This window comes from Ostrea edulis, chromosome 6, assembly GCF_947568905.1.
Source record: "Ostrea edulis chromosome 6, xbOstEdul1.1, whole genome shotgun sequence".
In the NCBI taxonomy this organism is placed as follows: domain Eukaryota; kingdom Metazoa; phylum Mollusca; class Bivalvia; order Ostreida; family Ostreidae; genus Ostrea; species Ostrea edulis.
This window is the reverse complement of record NC_079169.1, coordinates 1919663-1942007: the sequence shown is the minus strand read 5'-3', so window position 1 is coordinate 1942007 and position 22345 is coordinate 1919663. Positions and strand designations below refer to the sequence as shown.

The 22345-nt window shown below is 34.9% G+C and overlaps 1 protein-coding gene across 3 annotated transcripts in view; it reads left to right on the top strand.

Moving 5' to 3' along the window:
* Nucleotides 1–22345, top strand: part of LOC125683591 (protein TANC2-like) — a 75491-nt gene that overhangs the window by 9180 nt on the left and 43966 nt on the right. Inside the window, exons 3-4 of one of the 3 annotated variants that reach the window (XM_048924901.2) lie at nucleotides 6656–6728; nucleotides 18806–18859. Coding sequence is in view for 1 of the 3 variants with exons in the window: in XM_048924900.2 (XP_048780857.2) it covers nucleotides 19430–19466 (37 nt within the window). In the remaining 2 variants the exon portion in view is untranslated. Of the gene's footprint in view, nucleotides 1–6655; nucleotides 6729–18805; nucleotides 18860–19414; nucleotides 19467–20023; nucleotides 20076–22345 lie in introns of those variants that run through there. The other 2 variants (XM_048924900.2, XM_056141211.1) reach the window with 2 other exon arrangements.

Here is a 22345-nt window from a genome sequence, read left to right as displayed (position 1 = left end):
TATAATGTAAGTATGTGTTTAAAGTAAGTATGTGTGTAATGTAAGTATGTGTATAATGTAAGTATGTGTGTAATGTAAGTGTGTGTATAATGTAAGTATGTGTATAATGTAAGTATGTGTATAATGAAAGTATGTGTGTAATCTAAGTGTCTATATAATGTAAGTATGTGTATAATGTAAGTGTGTGTATAATGTAAGTGTGTGTATAATGTAAGTATGTGTGTATAATGTAAGTGTGTGTATAATGTAAGTGTGTATATAATGTAAGTATGTGTATAATGTAAGTGTGTGTATAATGTAAGTATGTGTATAATGTAAGTGTGTGTATAATGTAAGTGTGTGTATAATGTAAGTGTGTGTATAATGTAAGTATGTGTATAATGTAAGTGTGTGTATAATGTAAGTATGTGTGTAATGTAAGTGTGTGTAATGTAAGTGTGTGTGTAATGTAAGTGTGTGTATAATGTAAGTATGTGTGTAATGTAAGTGTGTGTAATGTAAGTGTGTGTGTAATGTAAGTATGTGTATAATGTAAGTATGTGTGTAATGTAAGTGTGTGTATAATGTAAATGTGTGTATAATGTAAGTGTGTGTATAATGTAAGTATGTGTATAATGTAAGTGTGTATATAATGTAAGTGTGTATATAATGTAAGTATGTGTATAATGTAAGTGTGTGTATAATGTAAGTATGTGTGTAATGTAAGTATGTGTATAATGTAAGTATGTGTATAATGTAAGTGTGTGTGTAATGTAAGTGTGTGTATAATGTAAGTATGTGTATAATGTAAGTGTGTGTGTAATGTAAGTGTGTGTATACTAGTGTATTACTGGTCTTCTTCAGTCATGTTTATTTATAATCATATCAACATAATGCAAGATAAAAGAGAACTAATAAGGCTTTGTTAATCAGACCTAGTACACAGAAGAAGATGTCTTCTATTTCTCAAGTTCAAGGTCATACTTTCATGGGGGAAATCATGAAAGGAAAAACTACTACTAAGGCTAGGATCATCAAACAGTACTACTTATGCTAGGATCATCAAACAGTAATACTAATGCTAGGATCATCAAACAGTACTACTAATGCTAGGATCATCAACCAGTACTACTAATGCTAGGATCATCAATCAGTACTACTAATGCTAGGATCATCAACCAGTACTACTAAGGGTAGGATCATCAACCAGTACTACAGACCCTGAAGCGTACTACTACACCTCCAAAGCGTTTCGTTTCGTTCCGTGTAAACCAGTCACCGTTCCGTGCAGACTGTTCAGCGTTTCGTGCAAATCGTTCACCGTTCCATGCAAAGCGTGCAAACCGTTTCGTGCAAGAAACATTTAATTCAGTAGCCACGCCTACAGAAGCATGCAGACCGTTCAAGCCACGCCCCGAGAATCGTTCAAGTCATTCCGCTATGGCATCCAAGAAAGGTGGACATAGATTGTCGTTCAGAATTCGATCAGTTATTTTGAATTTAAACAAAGCTGGACTATCCACTGTAAAAATTCGAAACATTCTTGAAAAAAATTATGTTCCACGGTGTTTGTTATTTGCGAATACACACAGCTGCCAAATAATCATGATAAGGGTCGAATTTTAAGAAAAGAAAAAATTTTAATATCCCCCCCCTTATATTGTCTTTCAGCATTTTGAGCCAATTCCAACGATACCAAACACTATATATTATTTTTTTGAGAAAACCTGGTTTTGAAATTTTTTCTTTTAGTCTTCTTTGTTCATTAAACTATTCTTAACTTCTATATTTAAATAATGCGTACTTGCAGGTAATTCCTGTTTTGAATGTGAATTACTATGTTCAGTAAATGAAAAGCATACATGTACAACATGTAATAGGGGTATTTAATAATTATCGATGTGCTCTCTCTGTCTCTCTCTCTCTCTCTCTCTCTCTCTCTCTCTCTGTCGATGATTAACAAATTGGAATTTATTACATAATTAATAGAAGCAAAAATACAAACCATCGAATGATTTGTTTTTAAAATTCAGAGTTCATTACATTTGACCGAGACTTATGTTCAATGTACTTTGATAGAGGTTTTCATAAAAAAAAAAAAATGTTCATCGAGAGTGTCTGGATAATGTAATGATTTTTGTATAATAAGTATATATACCATGCAAATTCCTAGGTTCTTTGTCACAGTATAACTAAATTACGGTTAGCTAGTCTGGGTTTTAACTTCTTATGAAAATTAAGTGTGATATATATTGGGTCGGCACGATATCAGATCTAGTCTAAGATCACGAGTATCTTGCGCTGACCCAATATATTTCACACTTTCCGCAGGAAGCCAAGCATTTCTGTTGATTTCAAATACACGGATTAACTGACCCCCCAATTGTTCTACTGAGGCGAAAAACCCTTTGAATTTGCATAGAATGTCAACTTATACACAAGTCATTGTTATAGTCATACATCATAGTACCGATAACCCGACAAACATTTTTTAAAATTTTTTAAAATAAGTTATTGAATGACGAAGTATGACCAAACTACAGATTGAACTTTATAGAGCCCTGTGCTAACATTACTTATATTTTTCAATGTATCAGAAGGGGTATGTTGCCGGTTAAGTTGGGTAAAATTCTTGACAAGCAATAAGTTAACAACAAAAAATGGTGCTTAAATTGTCCGATTACGAAAACCTGTACGTGTAGGGGGAGGGGGGGGGGGGGTAGTAGTCTGAAACTGTCTCAATTTCCCCTTCCGACTTCAATTTCTTAAATCGCGCATTGGGTAGGTCGCTACAAGGCTAAATCCCTAGCTATCATATTACACCCTCTCCGATTCTACGTGCCTGTAATCAATATTTAAGGATGTAAAACCTCGGTGTCAATTGCAACTAGTTCATGAAAAAAGACTGATACCAATATAAACAGAAATGACTTAACGATTATTTACTTTTATTCATATACGCTATCGATTATTAAAATCTTTAATTGCTGTATGAAATCATTTTAAAATTTAGATGCATTAGATAATGAGAGAGAGAACATTGGTAATCATTGATTATAATATTCATGAATGTATGCAGATACTGGAAGTTTAATACGTTCAGTATAAATCTTGAAAGTACAATTTCTTTCTGATTAATTATCCATCCCCTTTTATTGTGATTTTTTTTAATTTCCCATATTGTTTTCTTTACACATTAAATTTTTCCGCTGGCACGGGTTAGGACTAATGAATGAGCCCCCCCCCCCCCCCCCCCTCTAAAATGATGTTACGTGCTTATAGCTGTCTATCTCCCTCTCAGTCAAAAATAAAATAAATACAAGCTATATATACTACAACATCATTGAATTTACTGGATAATTTTTCGATTTAACCTTCATAATACATGTTTATGCAAGCGGACTATCTATGCATTTTTTCCCCATCTTCGCTAGCCAAGATTATTCGTCCACGAAGGCACAGTTGACCCAAAACCCATTGCTAGCGGAGATGAGATGAATTCTACCCCCGTATTATTATAATTGACCAAAATCTAGTCGTTTGTTTTACAACTTTCATTCAGAAGACGCCCAAGTTTGTGAGTCACTGAATAAACAAGAAAACGTCTGTATTTTTATTTCAATCGTTGTCAACTGTATACTTTGTGATATTTCAAGACTACATGTACTCAATTCAATTTATAGGATCTCATCACCATTATGCAATGGTATATACAAAATATAAAGACAAAAAGCTATATAATACATGTGTGTAATAAAGCATTTATCAAGTTAGAAAAAATCGTGTTATTATTAATGTGAAGTATGGGCATTCTAGGTAGGGGAGCACATTTTATTTTATTATTTTCTTAATGAAAGTACAGAGTTTTCTAAAGGTTTGTTTAAGAGTAAAGATATTTTTAATTTTTATTTGTTTAGGTGATAAGATTTTTATTCTTTGCTCATGTATATACATGATTAATATCTGTTTTGTCAGTCATCAATATCATCAATAAAATGTTGATACAAAGCACATTTACTGAAGTTCAATAAATCCCATATTTTGTTTGTTTGTATGTTTCTTTTTTTTTTCACACATTCTTCCGTCAATTATTGTATACGAATTAAAAAATCCACTTTCACTTCCTCTCAAAAATGACCAAAACGTAATAAATGTAAAAATTTTAGTGCTTAATTTATCAACTGTTTAGTCATAATTAAAGCGTTCAGGCCACGCCTACCATTTCATGTAAACCATTCACAATCATTTACAAAGCCTGCAAGCCATGCCTACTGTTTCGTGCAAATCGCGCAGACCGTTCAGGAAATGGGAAGCATTTCGTGCTAATCGTTCTGTGCAAACCATTCAGCGTTTCGCGCAAACCGTTCACCGTTCCGTGCAAGAATCGTTTTGTTCTGTGCAAACCATTCAGCGTTCCGTGCAAGAATCGTTTTGTTTCATTCCGTGCAAGTGGTGTAGTAGTACGCGTCAGGGTCTGTACTAAGGGTAGGATCATCAAACTTTACTACTAAAGCTAGGATCATCAAACAGTACTACTAAGACTATCCTCATCAAACAGTACTACTAATGCTAGGATCATCAAACAGTACTACTAATGCTAGGATCATCAAACAGTACTACTAATGCTAGGATCATCAAACAGTACTACTAAGACTATCCTCGTCAAACAGTACTACTAAGACTATCCTCATCAAACAGTACTACTAAGACTATCCTCATCAAACAGTACTACTAAGACTATCCTCATCAAACAGTACTACTAAGACTCTCAGCATCAAACAGTACTACTAAGACTATCCTCATCAAACAGTACTACTAAGACTCTCAGCATCAAACAGTACTACTAAGACTCTCAGCATCAAACAGTACTACTAAGACTATCCTCATCAAACAGTACTACTAAGACTCTCAGCATCAAACAGTACTACTAAGACTATCCTCATCAAACAGTACTACTAAGACTCTCAGCATCAAACAGTACTACTAAGACTCTCAGCATCAAACAGTACTACTAAGACTATCCTCATCAAACAGTACTACTAAGACTCTCAGCATCAAACAGTACTACATGTACTAAGACTCTCAGCATCAAACAGTACTACTATGACTATCCTCATCAAACAGTACTACTAAGACTTGGATCATCAAACAGTACTACTAAGACTTGGATCATCAAACAGTACCACTAAAGCTAGGATCATCAAACTTGGTTTTTGTATATATACATTTCCCATGATGTTGCTACCAAGTATATCTTTAAAAAGTTTAATATTGTTGCTTCTTAAAATTTATTTTATTAGGGTGAAACCTTTCATTTAACAACTAACATTTTATGAACACTCTTCAATATCATAGAAAGAGAGCCAGTTTTGACCAATGAACGGTTTATTTTGGTGGTAATTTTCTTTTTTGATAATGATGACTAATTTTAGCTCACCTGAGCCAAAGGCTCAAGTGAGCTTTTCTGATTGAAATTTGTTAGTTGTTTTTCGTTGTTGTAAACCCAGAACCACTGAGCCAATTTCAACCAAACTTAATTGGTACAAAGCATCCTTGGGTGAAGGGAATTCAAGTTTTAACAAATGAAAGGCCACACCCTTCTCCAAGGGGAGATAATAGCAAAAATACATTAACTACATTTAAAAATCTTGTCCACAACCACAGGGCCAATTTCAACCAAACTTGGCACAAAGCATCCTTGGATGAAAGGAATTCAAATTTTAACAAATGAAGGGCCATGCCCCTTTCCAGGGGGAGATGATAGCGAAATAGTAAAAATACATTCGCGACTTTGAAAAATCTTCTTATCCAGAACCACTGGTCCAATTTCAACCAATTTGGCACAAAGCATTTATGGGTGAAGGGGATTCAAATTTGTGAGATGAAGGGCCATGCCCCCTTCAGAGGGGAGATAATCACAAAAATGCCAAAATAGGGTGGGGTCATTTAAAAATCTTCTCAAGAACCATAACCAAAACAGCTGAAATTTACATAAAAGCTTCCCAACATAGTGCAGATTCAAGTTTGTTAAAATCATGACCCCCAGGGGTAGGATAGGGCCACAATAGAGGATCAAAGTTTTACATACAAATATATATAGGTAAAATCTTTAAATACGGGCCAAGGTGAATCAGGTGAGTGATGTGGCCCATGGGCCTCCTTTTAATATATTGTGTTGTGGTTGTGGCAGAACACGGAATTTGAAGTATAATTCTTTTATAAACATAAAGTAGCTTTCCACGAAAATACACAAATTTTGATGCCCATGAAAATGATGAAACCATGGCAATGTGTGATTAAGGTCCATTTGAATTTATAACTAATAGAAATTTGCTATTAGGTATAATGCAGCTGTTAAAATTTTCATAGCAATTGCAAACAGTAATTTAATAACATCTTTATAAATATTTGTCTAAGTAATGGACGTTCCTGTGATGACTATATTGATCATACAAATTGAGTCACAATTTACAAACCCTATGCAAAATAATTGACTAACATTTCATGTGAAAGAGACCAAAAAAATTTTGAAATTGTGCTCCATAACAGTGACATCATCTGTGATACAGTGCAGTAATAAGGCATGCAGAGATTGTGATCTATGTGCTAAATGAATCTGGCAATTTCATAATGTCCTCTCATTCAGGAGATGAGGTCTGTGATGTGTCTTTAACAGGTATTGTGAACCACTGAATTTTGGAATAGATGGTGTGTCTTTCAGAACAAGGAGAAATAACCCTAATATTCAGGTAAAGTTCACATTTTCAGTTATTTTTCAGCATTATAAACTTGAAATTTTGCATAAATATGTTGCAATGTTGGATACTGATGTTCAGCAGCTATTTAGTTTTTCGCCATTCTTTTAATATTGAAATTTTGCTTCACAATATCAGTATAGCATTTTACAAAACAGTATTATTGTGATATAGTTTAAATTGTGGTATATATTAACGATAGGAGGTTGGGACCCTGAGTTTATACGGTTGTTATATTCCACCCATTAGTGCTTGTGTGAACTCTGATTAACATTCCACCCTCCCCTTGAATCACCCATGAAATGACAAATCATGGTTCATTCCAATTTACTGGCATTCCTATACTTATCTAAATTCAAAGCCCGGAAATTGCAGAAAAGTTGTAAACCACTGATTGCATTAGGTGAAAGAGAGGGAGTGCTAACAAACAGCTGATGAAAAGGAAAGATGAAGCACGTGGTATTTAAGATGAGGGGAAACACATTTGACATACTGCCTTTGGAGTTGATTGGTAATACTTAAATAAACAATTGATTAACACAAATGCTGCATCAATCAATTTAAGCATCCATGAAGAAAAACAGCTACAGTATGTTTTGTTTAAAGTTATGCATTGACCAAAGATATACACAAAGTGCTGAATTTTGTTACCGTAAAGTGAAAGCATTTCCTGAATCTTTTAAAGCTGTATATATATTAATTGGATATTACAATAGGAATGAGTATGTGTTTTTCATGAAGTTATGTAAGTTTCATGTATTATATACTTTAAGCAAATTATACAATTATATGATTGTATTTTTAAAATAATAATCGAAGGAATTTCTCATTTATTTTCCAAATCAGATAATAAATGCCTGTTTGATCATGGGGCCAAAATGGTCAGTAATAGAATTTTTTTTACTTTTTCTTGATAACTACTATTCCAATTCTTTTCAAATTTGGTATGAAGCATCTTTGGGACAAGAGAACATAAACTGTATATTTCAGGATTCCTACACTCCTGGGGCTTTAGGGGTGGGGCAAAATCAAAAATCTTCTCTACAACCGCACATGTTAAAGAAAAACTAAATTTTGCATAGTGATGTAGAACAGGAAGGCCTCTACCAAAATTTTAAATTTCGTGATCCCCAGGGTAGGGGCTCTGACCCCAGGGTGAGGGGCAAACTTAGTAAATAGTATTTATGTGTAAGTTTGCTGATACTGTATAACATCTAAATGCATACTTTAATAGGAATAGCAGAGAAGGATGTACTAAAAAATGGTGAATTTTTCAACCCAGGGTTTTTGACTCCAAGATGGGTCCAAATTAGTCATATCTTTTAATGTTTTAATGTTAATACACCTATTACCTTAGTTGTCCTATTGAGCGCCCTGGGCGCTTAGAAAATTGGAGGGGGAGGGGCGGTTATTTGGTACTTTATGCTGAAATATTTCCATTAAATTTGAATATTGAATTAAGTGAATTTGAAAAATGTTTTGAATAATGAATATCAAATTGCACATAAATTTTATTACATTTCTTTTAACACTAATAATTAATCCATTCATGTCTATATTTCAAATCATCAGTTGTAATGCAAAAAAATATACGGTAGTATAGCCATTACTTTCACTGCCATTTTTGTCATTGACTAATATACCACGTACGATCTACTAAACTTTCGGTTTCACTTTCGCAGTACAACTATGGCCGAGTATGAATATAGTTCTTGCATAGGGGATTTCATGTTTACAGAGATATCTGGGATCCATTCCAGGGAGAAACTCTCGAAACAGAAAGAGAAATCAACAATCCTATGGATAAATATGCGATTGCTGTTGTAAAGACAGTGCAATAGTTGAATAGTTGGACATGACATGTGCCTCAAAAAATAAGTAAAGTTGTAGCATTCTTTTTAAAACATGGGGGGACTTTGAATTGCAATGTAAATGGAAACTATCGCTACTCCGAAGATACCTGTATTAGTGGACTAGAGATACCATGTATTATAAAATTCAGTGCAGAACCAAGATTGCTAGAGAGATTAAAAACTCTATTATCAGAAATGTGAGTAGTACTGTATTTCAATGAGGGGGGGGGGGGGGGGGGGCTTAATTTTTGAGAGTTGATAAAAGTCCCAGGGGGCACTTATAGGGGATAGGGCACTCAATAGGACGAATACGGTAAATTATTCAAAGCCTTTCGTCAGTGTATACACTTTTCAGAGTATTGGAGTTTTAAGAACACATCTTGTTTTATACTGTTGCTGAACATCAGATTTAGAATTTAGCTTAGATATTCAGAACAGGAATTTTTTTTCTAGATTTCATAGCCCTTGGGGGTAGTGATACTTTTTCATTAGTGCTCAAGTGACCAATAAGGCCTGTGGGCCTCTTGTTCCTTGAAAGTGAAGCACTGCACCATGCAGATACCAAACATCGTATGTCATAACATACATATATATACTATACAAAGGAAATCCTCAGTAAATTCGGGCGGAAAGGGGGGGGGGGGGGAACTCTTACAGGATAGGCACAGACAACTGCTGGTATTCAGTGCTACAAAAAAAAAAAAAACTAAATTGAAGTAAAACTTTTTAAAATAATACTAAATGCCTCATATTTGGTAATACTGCAAATGGTTTTGTGTTACTGAAAGTGGGTAGGGAAAATGGAGTCATTGTGATTTAATGTTTATGACACATGATAATTTTTTCACTCATTTTGAAGACCCATTTTTGCTCTGCTTCTTTTTGAATAATGCCATTTGAAGAAAAACTAAAACAAAACAAAACAATCTACAAATGTATCTAAAAAAAAAAATTATCTTAAAAACTTGCTATTTACCCTGTGAGGTAGACACTGAAACTTAGAATTTTGAAAAAGTGAAATCAATTTTCAGTCAGTGAAGAGAGTTTACTTTGTGTGATTATTGTGGGTTTGTGACTCAGATTTGTGAATGAAATTTCTACCTGGAAGAGCTACACATTGGGACCTGCAGGTGATTAAGTTGTCAGCATGTTATCAGCTCTTGGCAGTGGTGAATCTGATTAATAGGTTTATATTTGCACTAATGGAGTTTGCACGTGCAGGCAGGTAGGAGACCACTGTATAGGTATAATGTCAGAGCTGAAGTGGGCTGCAGTGTTTAGAAAGTGTTTTTTTTTTTTATGGGGAATTAACCATTAGTCAGATTATGAATGATAGTATGATTTAAGGGGGGAAATCGTGTAGGAGAGGGTGGGGTTGAGCTAGTGCAAGAAGTGTATACTCCACATCTGGGGGAAAAAAGAAAAGAAAGGTGAGTTGCTTTGGTCATTGCTGTGAAAAGATAAATTGGGGTAGGACAGCTGACAGTGCGTGTAGGTAGGGTATTGTTCTGGTAGTTACAATATTATCTGGTATTGTACTACAAGTAAGAATCATTGCTCTGCTGTCACTGGTTTAGAGGGGGCATATTGTGGCACGTCACCTTGTCTGTATGTCTCTCCCTCCATGGACATAACTTGTCCTGAGAAATTATGAACAGATTTGATTAAAACTCGGAGTATATCTTATATGAATAATGAAGTTGTTCACCTTCTATTTTGAATGAGGTTTCTTAACATTCAAGGAAGTTATGGTTATTTTTTCCATTTGTCCAGAGTATATATTTGTACAGATGGCAATATGGTAGATGCATGTTGAATTGTTTTTTTTAAAAAATCATCTAAATTTTATAAATACAATCCAGTGACAATTTGTTGTAGTTGAATTGTTTCATTTTAAAATTAGCACTCCTTTATTTGTGAACATGACTTAGGCAGAACTTTCACCTGTAAGTCTAGGAATGGTCAATGGCACCAAATGTTACAAGAAGTGAGAAAATGCAAAAGACCAGACTGGTATTTGAACCTGGGCCCCCAGCATTACTTGTCGGGTGTTCAGTGGTCAGGTAACCACTGAGTTAGCTATCCACGTCGGTATCCACCATCCATATAGCCCATAATTAGGTTGACATGCCTCCCTCCTTTAAACTGTGTTGTTTCTCATGCAGCTGTCACAAAATCTTTGGTCATTTTGTTAAGAGTCAGTTAAATAGGAATTTCAAAGTAAGTGTTAATATCAGTTTAACACTTATAAAACCTCTTGATGTCAACAGTAAATGGACATAAGATGTGATAAATTTTATACTGAAGTGTTGTGACGATGGCAAAACCGTAAAGTTGTTGCATGTATGGCTGTAAATAGCCCTCCAAGTACTACAGTGGAATTACAGAGTTAAGAACATGTATCCCCCATAGATGAATTAGTTTCATAGTTGATTTAAAAGAAAACTTCTAAAAAATGAGAACAGTTCTATATACTTGTAAGACATCTGGTGCATCTTTCTTACAAGAAAAAAAGGAGGGATGTAGACATACACTCTCCTGTATTGTTTTTTTACACGTGCGTTGAAGATGGGACATATTATGGCATGGCGTCATCTTTCTGTCTGTTTGGACTTTGTGGGCAGGATACAGACCATAAGCTTCAGGATTTTACAACTTGGTACATTTGATTACCATGATGAGAGGAAGATGCCTATTGTTTTTCAAGGTTAGAGGTCAAAGGTCAAGGTTGCAGCATCGCTTAATAGGAAACCTTGTAGGCAGTATGCAGACTGAACTGTTGGGGCTAGGACCATCAAACCTGGTACATATACACTTTATGCCAAGTGGAGGATGCCTATTGTTTGTCATAGTAGCAGGATACAGACCAAAGCGTTGGGGCTAGGACCATCAAACTCTGTACACATACACCTTAATTATGCCAAGTGAAAATATCACATAGACAGTACATGATTTGTCTGGGTTTTTTCGATGCAAAGAAAGAATTTCACATCCTGATGGTTGCTAATACAACCTGAAGCCAAGTTCTACAAATCATGGTGTAAGAAAAACACCCTATTATAGCTTTTTACAGGTGTATTATGTACCGTTGGTGCTACTCTTGTTAAAACAATGTTTTATCATGTAAATCATAGGAAGGATTAGTTGACAGGCTCAGTGTGAACATAAGCCTTCTTGAATTAAAAAAAAATGTTTTCTGGTGGGGATAAGACACACTGCAGCCCTTAAATCTGTTTGGGTAAAGTTACCCATTTTAAATGTGATGGAATTACAATAAAAATTTAGAAATACTGTACTTCAATGTAACTGTCAGACCTGATATGAGGGTTGCTATACTGAAGCAATGTAATAAATTAATCAATGAAATTATTCAGGTTCCTGATAAATGTGCTCAGATAGGGTGTTAGTTGATATAGATATTTCCTGAATCTCCAGAGATAAAGGCTAAGCTAGGCTATAGTGAAAGTTGTTAACTGCCCCATGAAATCAGATAAGAGTTACATTTATATTCTGAAGTCTGATCATAATGTCTGAGATTCTCAGCAACTAGTACCATATTGAAAACTGTCAGGGAAATATTTTATTTAATTGATATTTGCTATGATAAATTGGCAGTTTGACACAAGATAATACTGTAAGTGACCAAAAAGCAAGGGCATCAGATGGCTAGGTAGATCTGAAGCAATGGGGGGAAAGGGAACCAATTATCTGCATTAGAAGTTTTGAGGGGGGATTTCTTCCTGATGGCAAGATGATATTGGGAATTGGCAATTTACAGTTACACATGCTATCCGCACATGCTTTTGGCACATGCACAGTTTTCATTTAGCATTTAGATGGTGGAAATAATTTGGAAAAATGAGGAAGTTTATGCACACACGTGGAAATACTGCCTGTTGTGATGATATGGTATGTCCTTGTAGTAAGTTTGATATACAATGTATTTCTAAATATCATATGTATTTTGTATGTATGCTATTATTACGTAGTACATTTGTTGAAGGAATTTGTCAGTTTCAGGAAATGCTTCAATAACACTAAGTTCTAATTATCCACTCCAATGTTTGTAGAACTTTTGAGATATTGATATACAATATGAAATAGACTTTTGGTCCATGGTTTGTTCTGAACCCTGGGGGTTTACAGATGAGGTAAAGTAATCCAAACTTACCTGTATGTCAAAGCCCATTTTGTAACATGTGGTCGAAAGCAACTAATGGTTACAATGACCAGTGCTTTTGAATACGCAAGTTCCGAGTTACCCAAAAGTTATTTCCCTTTGTCGAACTCTTTCGCATTTTATGACGTATGGTGGGTACACAATGTATACATTATATCGTAGACTGGCATTGTACATAACGATTACATACGATTAATGTAATAAAAGCGTAACTTTTGTTTATATCAATCACTGGTATGCATATTCTGGCCATATCAAGCATAATCTGTTTGAATAAGATCATCAAGTTGGCTATTGAATCATTATTCGTTTCCTCTTCTACATGAGTGACGCTTTTATCAAAGAAAGATGGCAATTAACAATATTTGTTTGAGCCATTTTGTTATCCAATACTCATAAACTCACTAAAGTTGCCTTTTCCCTGAGATAGGATGGTCTCAGAAACTCTGGATATCATCTTTTAAGAAATAATACAACGATAGTAATTAGCAACTGTACCCACTGTCATCATATATTACGTCATAATTTACGGAAGAGTTCGACAAAGGGAAATAACTCTTGGGGAACTCGGAACTTCCGTATTGGACTTGTGCTATATCCCAATCAAGTTTGCTTGACCTTACCCCCCCCCCTCCCCTTTTCTAATTCAACACAGATTTTTTTTTTAAGATAAAAAAAAAATGGAACAAATTTGAATTTAACTTTCAATTTACTACATTTAGAGAAAAATTTAGAATAAAGACTTAAAATTTTAATTTTGGACTGACTTTTGGCAAACTGGAAAACTATCTTTGATTTATAATATGAAATATTTTAAAACAACCAACTATGCTGTATGATAATGTAGTAGTATGAGGTGGTGTGAGAATGTATCAAATCTTCATTACTTTTACTGATGATTATGTGAATATAAATAAAAAGAATGTCCAAAAAAAAACACCCCAAACTTGGAAGTAGTCTTCTCTGGAAATATTCAATATCTGACTTCCATGATTACAGTCGAGAAAATTGTTCCCGGGGACGAATGCTGTGTTACACACTTTATGCAGCCTGTATTGTTGGAAAATGTAACAATTTTTGTTGTTGTTGGAAATTTTTGAAGCACATATGGGGGGGAATGAACCCCCGCAATTCCCTCAGATCTTGCACTGCAATGTACAATCATTGATAAATCAATAGATGTAGAAAGTCTTGATGATAGGATTCAGGACTTCAAATTAGTCCTTAATTTTATAAAACAAATACCAGCCAGTGCATATGAAATGGAATTTGAAACATTAATCTCTTGCTGATGTCGATACTGTTTGAGGAAGTCTGAGAATTGAGCAGGTGTTTTACAAACTCAAAACCATATGGGTAATGCCTGAAAAAGTTAATTATCAATGATGATCAATCAGTTTTGAAAAATGAATTTTCCAGCCATAATGGATAGAAAATACTTTTGAAAATTCCTTTTATCTCCAGTTTACCATGAAGATGGACCAAAATCAAAAGTGCTGCGCTAATCATGTGAATTCTGTCATGTTACATGAAATGTGAATTGTTATGTTGGCAACATTAAGGACGTACTCTACATTGTCATAATGGCTGACTTCCATTTAAAACATGGATGAAAATATGAATATCAGCAATATTTACCTATTCATTTAAAAAATCATTGCCTAGCTGAGTAGGTTAGCACATCGACTGCTGAACTGTAGATCGCGGGTTCGAGCCCAGCAGGGGTTTTAGTTTTTTTGCAGATTGCTTTCTAACAAAACTGAATTTTTTTTACTATAAATAAAGTAAATTTGAAAGTTTTCAATTTCAAAATATTGTCATACATATCCTCCACTTTTCATCCATATCATTTCTCTGGTGTAGCATACCTCCTTAACAATTAAAGTGCAATACTAATACTATAATACTATACGGTAGTATATGTTTTCTGAATGAATGATGCATTACAAACTTGATAAAAGGGAGAAGCGGATGCTAGATTATGTACATTATGTGGACACGGTTTTTGTCGGAGTTCGCTTAAGGTTGGGGATGGTAGAATTGACTGGTCCCCTATCTAATATCTCGTCAGGAGACAGCAGACAGGTAAATTTGCTCTTAAGTGGAGGTTACCTAAGAAGTACACTTTGTAGTCGCAGACAGGTGTTTTTTTTTTCTCAAGTGCTTTGCACTCGTGAAAATATGAAGAAAAAAATTCCTATTTTACAAGTGAAATAAATGTTATATCTAAGCACATAGCATTGAATTTTTCTGTTTATTACATTTTCTTTGGTTTTAGAACAAAAAAGGTTGGGGGAGGGGGGGGGGGGTATCCAGCCAACATTAATTGAACTTAATTTGGATGTAAACAAAAAATATGATCTTTAAGTACATTAAAAAAAAATGTCTTGCAAAATTATACATCCATTATTGTTCACCTGTGGTTGTTCTAGTGAACTTTATGTATGATGGATGAATGTAAACACTGAAACTGATGAATAATAACACATACATTTTATAGCCATTATCTGCAATATCTGCCTCATCAGACTGAGGATTCTTAGTGAGTTAATTATGTTCATTCTAACTTTTGGTTGAAGAATCGCTTGTATGAGGTGAACAGATTGCCTTAATTGGCTCAAACATGTAGGGTTTTATATTTATTGAAAGGTTAATCTCGGGCATATCACCATCACTGTCACTAAAACGTGCCATTTTACAAAATGACAACAGTTTTATTACTTTGCTGAGTGTTTTCTGATGTTGATTGTCACTGATGATGTCATAGAAGGCAAATAACTCTGTCAATTCTCATCAATTTTTGGCAACCCCCCCCCCCCAACCCAACCCAAAAAACCACACACAAAGATTTGAAATCACACAAACATGAAGATTTCCCATATTAGATATCAGCTTTTACAGCATGCAACATTTAGAAGTAAATATATTTTCTGTGTATTTGATTTTAAGTTTTAATATCTTCTTCTTTTCACTTGTAAGTAGGTGCATAGTTACTGCACATTTAGACCCTGGCCATTGGTTACTTTATGGTTCCAGTCAGATCATATTTGGCAGAGTTATGCCCCTTGGACTTAGACACTTTTTAATAATTCTATTTTCAGTCATTATCTTAGTCAGGTATATTTTGAATTGAAATTTGGGATATGATACATCCTGAAAATATACAGGTCAAGTTCATGTTTGGTTCCTATCCGTATCGAATAATTTTTGAAAAGTTGAGCCACTGCTAATGGACTGAGTGCAATTGTCCATTGTACAGAAAGATGCTTTACCTCGAATTCCATTTATCATCACTGCACTTGAATAGAATAGCAATGTATAGTCCTATAAATATAAATCTTGTTGTGGGGGAGGGGGGGGGGGGGGGGATTTGCGTCACTCTGACACATCTAGTTTGAATCTTATTTGATTCTGCACTTGCTGTCAATTCATATGTAAAAATCAAAGAATTATGGTTCAAACTGAAAAAAGACATTTGTGAGGGCCAGAGCTTTAGTGACTGAGAGATATTAGTAGCACGTACTTGTGAGGGCCAGAGCTTTAGTGACTGAGAGATATTAGTAGCACATACTTGTGAGGGCCAGAGCTTTAGTGACTGAGAGATATTAGTAGCACGTACTTGTGAGGGCCAGAGCTTTAGTGACTGAGAGATGTTAGTAGCACGTACTTGACACAAAACTTGTGTATGACCAGAATCAGATGAATTGATTGAGCATTCACTTTTTTTGTCCATTAGACATTTAATTTTCAGAGTTTGAAGATATAAACTTGCACCATTTTCTGATAAGTAATTTATGTTTAAATTTACATTGTGTTGACATGCCGGGTCTCTTTTTCATTTTTTTACCGAAATGTAATCAAATTTTAAAACTCAAGAAGTGGAAGGAACTGGAGATTACATAATGACATTTCATCGAAAACTTGATCTAAATAATTGATGCATATTATATATATGTATAGCAATAGAAAAATGCTAAAATACAAATGGGTATATGGATTGCTAAACTTTTCAGTTTTTGAGTGTTCATCCTGTAGTATAGGAGAGTAGAAAATGTGACTGGACCGGGAATCGAACCCGGGATCCCTGCATTACTAGTCAGGTGCTCTAACCACTGAGCTATCCTGGCCGATATCCACGGTCCGTATAGCCCTTAACTACTACATTCCTTCAGTATAATGGGTCAAAATCATCAGTTCAAGCTTACCTTACTACCATTCAATACCACTGTTAAAAAAATCTTACTTTCCATGTGAAAATAGCTATTAACTTTGCATGTGACAATGGAAAATGAATGTTATCAAAATGTTCCCCTCCCCCTCATTCTGTGTACCTGAGCATGACTGTTAAATGCAGCCCTGTTATGCATTCATATACATGTATGTGGTATATGCTCAATCATAATGATTTAAAATATGCAGGTATCTTTACTTGCTAGTACTGAGGAGTAAAGTACTCATAGATTGTATGTCATTATAAGATTGTAATGCAAGAGACTTAACTCTTGTGGCAGGCGAAAGAAAAGTTACTCATCTTTGCTCATTTTTTCCCCGTCAGCTATGGCGAGTATGCCAGTGCCCTTTTTCTACTTGTTAAAAGAAAAGGATTTTCATTGGCCAGCTCTCACGCATAAATTAATATCAAAACTGTATGCAAATAGTAACGCATAGAATTCTTTACAATTATAATTTCTCACTGTGCAAGTTGTTGACATTGAACCCCAGAGTAAACTCTTCTGCTGATAGCCTATCACAAAAGCCCTTATAAATGCAAACTTAGTCCAGCACAGGAAATAGATGTCAGTGAGAATTTGGTATCAGTTGTGTGTAAATAAATGATAGGCCTGTAAGTTTTAAACAGGACAAAAAGATAAAACATTTATTACGGGAGTTGAATTAATTTAGTTTGCAGTGCTCCTATATATTTCCATATACTGTTTGTGTGCTATTCTTCTATTGGTGTATTTTAAATTTGATGCACTATTTGACGTAAGCGTGATTGTGTCCCCTACATTAGATAAGGGATAGACTGAGATTTTTATACTTTAGCACAATTTACTATGAATTTGCGTTCTTGCGCTAGAATTTGAATCCTGCTAAATTAAGTAGACATACAGTATGTTTGAAATGTGCATATTTTTGGTGAATAAGAAATTTAACTGTTTCTAATGATTCCCTTGACTCTTAATAATAAAAAATTTATACAAGAGTTGAATCTGGATTTCAATGTATCATCCTTTCTTTACCTGTATATGATCAAGTTATTGGTGTAATAAGTGAAATATATGAAAGCTTTGAAATGAATATTACTATACTGGGTATTTGGGGGGTTGGGAGAGGTGGCATGATTATTTAGCCAGTGAAAAGTAGCCTTAATACTATCACCTTTTGGCATTCAACACCAAACCAATATACATGTAAGTACATGTTGCATTCCTCCATCACCTGAAGGTGTTTTATACATAGAAACAGAATGAATAAAAACTCTTTAATCCCTATATCACTTTCTGACATTCATTCACAGGAACTGAAACCAGATATTAAGTTTGCTCCACCTTCGTGATGAATGGTTCAAAATAGAAAAACTGGATATTATCAGCATAGGAGTTATTGCCCTTGACAACATATTTGTGTTTGGATAATTAATTATTTCTTTTAAAAATATATATACTTTTTCAGCAAACATTTTATGCCCAGTGAATGAATATTCCTTCACAACATGTATGTATAATGTTTAATTAGATAAAGATTTTGGAAATCCCTTTGATGTCACATGAGGGTGCCGATGGAGAAACCTGTTGATGTCACATGAGGGTGCTGGTGGAGAAACCTTAATGCTTGTTACATTCTATGCAGATTTTTTTAAGATAAGGAAGCATTGTATGTGCTATGTGCTGTCAATGTTCTGGACATGCACGTAGCAACTGACAGTACCATATCAAAACATAAAATTGTAATGTCCCACAAGTAAAGAATTCTGTCATCATTTGCATACAGTGTTTGAAATTAGCATGTTGCTTCATTTTCTATCTCCATTGTAGATGATTTTGTGCTGAAATGAAGACATACAGCTTGGTAGCATCTTAGTGTTTAAGGTAAGAGTTATCTGAATCATGGAATGTACATACCGTGGAATCATTTTAATTCGTGGGAGCCAATGTTTGTGGGTATGCAAAATTTTGCACATTCGTGGGGACATATTTCCGTGGGTAAGTGATACGATGTCTCTAGGAGAGATAACTACTTGGTTTTAAAAAAATGTTCGAGGATGTGCAAATTCATGGGTAAGAGTGACCCACAAAATCCACGAACATCAACCCCCCACGAACAATGATCGTTCTACAGTATATATATATAATCTGATTTTGATGAACAGTTTTAATGAAAAGTGCTCAGTAAGAGATGAATGTAATTCTGATTCTTGGAACAAAATCGTGACATTTTTGTGCATTGTAATTGTTTCAGTTTGAACAAGGATCTCTTTATCGAAAAGATCACGAGTATCATATGGCCGTAGTACAGTACAATTATAGCAATTTGTATTATAAATTATTGATAAAATATGTGCTCAGTTGAAATACACGGTACTGTGAAAGATCCATGCACATTTAGCTGTTTGTCATATCGAAGTTTGAATTGAAGATGGCCGTGTCCGTTTTTCAAGCATGATCAACAAGAAGACAGATGGAAGGACATTCCCAGGTATGTCATGTTTCCTTATTTATGGTTTTAAAAGCAATCCAACATGTTTCATAACTTTCAAGTTTTCAATCTGTCATTGTTAAACATTTGATCACTGAGAGCTGTATGTAAGAGTTGGAGGAACAAGGTTGACCTGACGTCGTTTTGATGTAACTTGCTGTAGGATTCCTTTGGTGGAGTCTCTCTCCATGTTGTTAGACATGAAACAGTTCAGATATACAGGTTCTTTGTCTTTACTTAAATTGTCTTTTGTTGCATGTGCATTAAATGGTTAACAAGTAGTCAAGTACTGGCATATATATCTTCCTCATTGAGGATTCGTCCATTCAGAGTTCTTCTAGTTTCAGATCCTTTACTAACTTATACCTTTATTGAGAATTTTCTCAGAATTAAGTTTGTTCATCAGAAGTTTAATCTATTTATATGTCTCATGCTAGAGGAACATATTGGCTCATTGCTAAATATAACAGGCATTCCTGAAATATTTCTGTTGAAGGTTTAAATATCTGCATGTTCCATGAGTTGACATGCCACAACCTTGACTGATTTTTCATTGTGGAAATCCCAACATTATGTGCAGGTTGATTCATATTGAATATGGTTACTCAGGTATTTTTCTCCTACTTTCCATTACGTAATGTTAAATACATGTGGTAAAGTAACCCATCAATTCAAATTATTGAAATTCTATTTAGTGCTGTTATTATTTTAGCATGCTGTAAAAAGGATATAATTTATGGAGATTTGACTAAGTGATTTTTTTATTTTCTTATTTTAATTTTATGCTCCCCTTTGAAAAAGAGGGGGCATATTGTTTTGCAACTGTTGGCCGGTCTGTAGACCACATGTTGTCCGCTCAATATCTTGAGAACCTTTCACTTGATGATAATGATATTTCATATGTGGGTTGGTTATGAGTAGAAGAGGACCCCTATTGTTTTTCAGGTCAAAAGGTCAAAGGTCAATCTACTCTGGACATAGGAATATAATGTCCGCTCAATATCTTGAGAACCCTTTGCTTGAAAAACATCAAACTTAGCACACTGGTACATCCTAAGGAGTAGATGACCCCTATTGATTTTGAGGTCACATGGTCAAAGGTCAAGGGTCAAACAGGACATTAGAATATAATGTCTGCTCAATATCTTGAGAACCCTTTGCTTGACAGACATCAAACTTAGTACACTGGTATATCTTCAGGGGAAGATGACTCCTATTGATTTTGAGTCACATGATCAAAGGTCAAGGGTCAAACTAGACATGGAAATATACTGTCCGCTCAATATCTTGAGAACCCTTTGCTTGACAGACATCAAACTTAGTACACTGGTATATCTTCAGGGGAAGATGACTCCTATTGATTTTGAGGTCACATGATCAAAGGTCAAGGGTCAAACTAGACATGGAAATATACTGTCCGCTCAATATCTTGAGAACCCTTTGCTTGACAGACATCAAACTTGGTACACTGGTACGTCTTCAGGAGAAGATGACCCCTATTGATTTTGAGGTCACATGGTCAAAGGTCAAGGGTCAACCTGGACATTGGAATATACTGTCCGCTCAATATCTTGAGAACCCTTTGCTTGACTGACATCAAACTTAGTACAGTGGTGTATATTCAGGAGGAGATGACTCCTATTGATTTTGAGGTCACATGGTCAAAGGTCAAACTGAACATAGTAATATACTGTCCACTCAATATCTTGATAACCCTTTTGCTTGACGGACATCAAACTTAGTACACTGGTACATCTTAAGGAGAAGATGACCCATATTGGTTTTGAGGTCAAAAGTCAATTGTTGAACTGGACATAGTAATATATTGTCTCCTACATTTTAAGAATTATTTGCTTGATTGACACCAAACTTGGTACACTGCAGGGCTCGAAATTAGCGAGGAATACTCGCAAAATGCGAGTACATTTGAAAAATAGCGAGTAAAAATAGTGGACACTCGAAAATATTAGCGAGTGGTGATTTACAAACTATGATCGTATCGTATCCGTTTTATACGGTGATGCGCTATTCGCTTTTCTTAAACTTGCACTCTGAATCATACAAACGCTTACATCAATGACATATTTCAACCACCGTTTCTATCCGGATTTTTCTTTTATGATTTTTTATGAAACTCGGAGTCAAACAAATGCTTTAGAGGTCGGACATCGCATATCGACATGTGCCACAAGTCCTGTTCACCTATAGGGGTGATTAAATTGAATTCCAAGTATGAGGTTTTTGTTATTCATTTATCTAAAAAAAAAGATATCGGAGTCTATGTTTTACCAAGTCTTCCGGTAGTTATTTTTATCAGAATCATGAGAATGTCCTATCTAAATTTATTGTCATATTGAGGTCGGGTTGTAGTGATGACACGAGTGCATTGCTCACCGCGTAGACGATTATCAAAAAAGTTCATAGGACTCGTGATCCTGCTGCTTATAAACCATGAGTCCGGTATTCGCTTTAAAAATCACTAGTATCAACCCTGATGTGGCATGAAATTCGAAGACTGGATCTAGACCTGCAGTAGACAAGTTGTGGATTAGAGGTGCGATAATCAAGAGACCTAGACATTGCACCATATGACTTACGTAACTTAATGTCTTGTCCAAACGATGCCTGTTGACCCACTAGACTCAGTAATGATGGGGAAAATCATTGATTTAAAAAACATATATAAAAAAGAGCACTCTTTCATTATTTTTATTTTAGCTTATAGGTTTTCATTTTAGCCTGTGGATTTTTTACCCACAGGCTAAAATTAGCCTGTGGTAGAAAAAGTTAATTTCGACCCCTGCACTGGTACAGCATAAGGAGTAGATGACCCTTATTGATATTTAGGTCACATGGTCAATTCACTCTTGACATAGGAA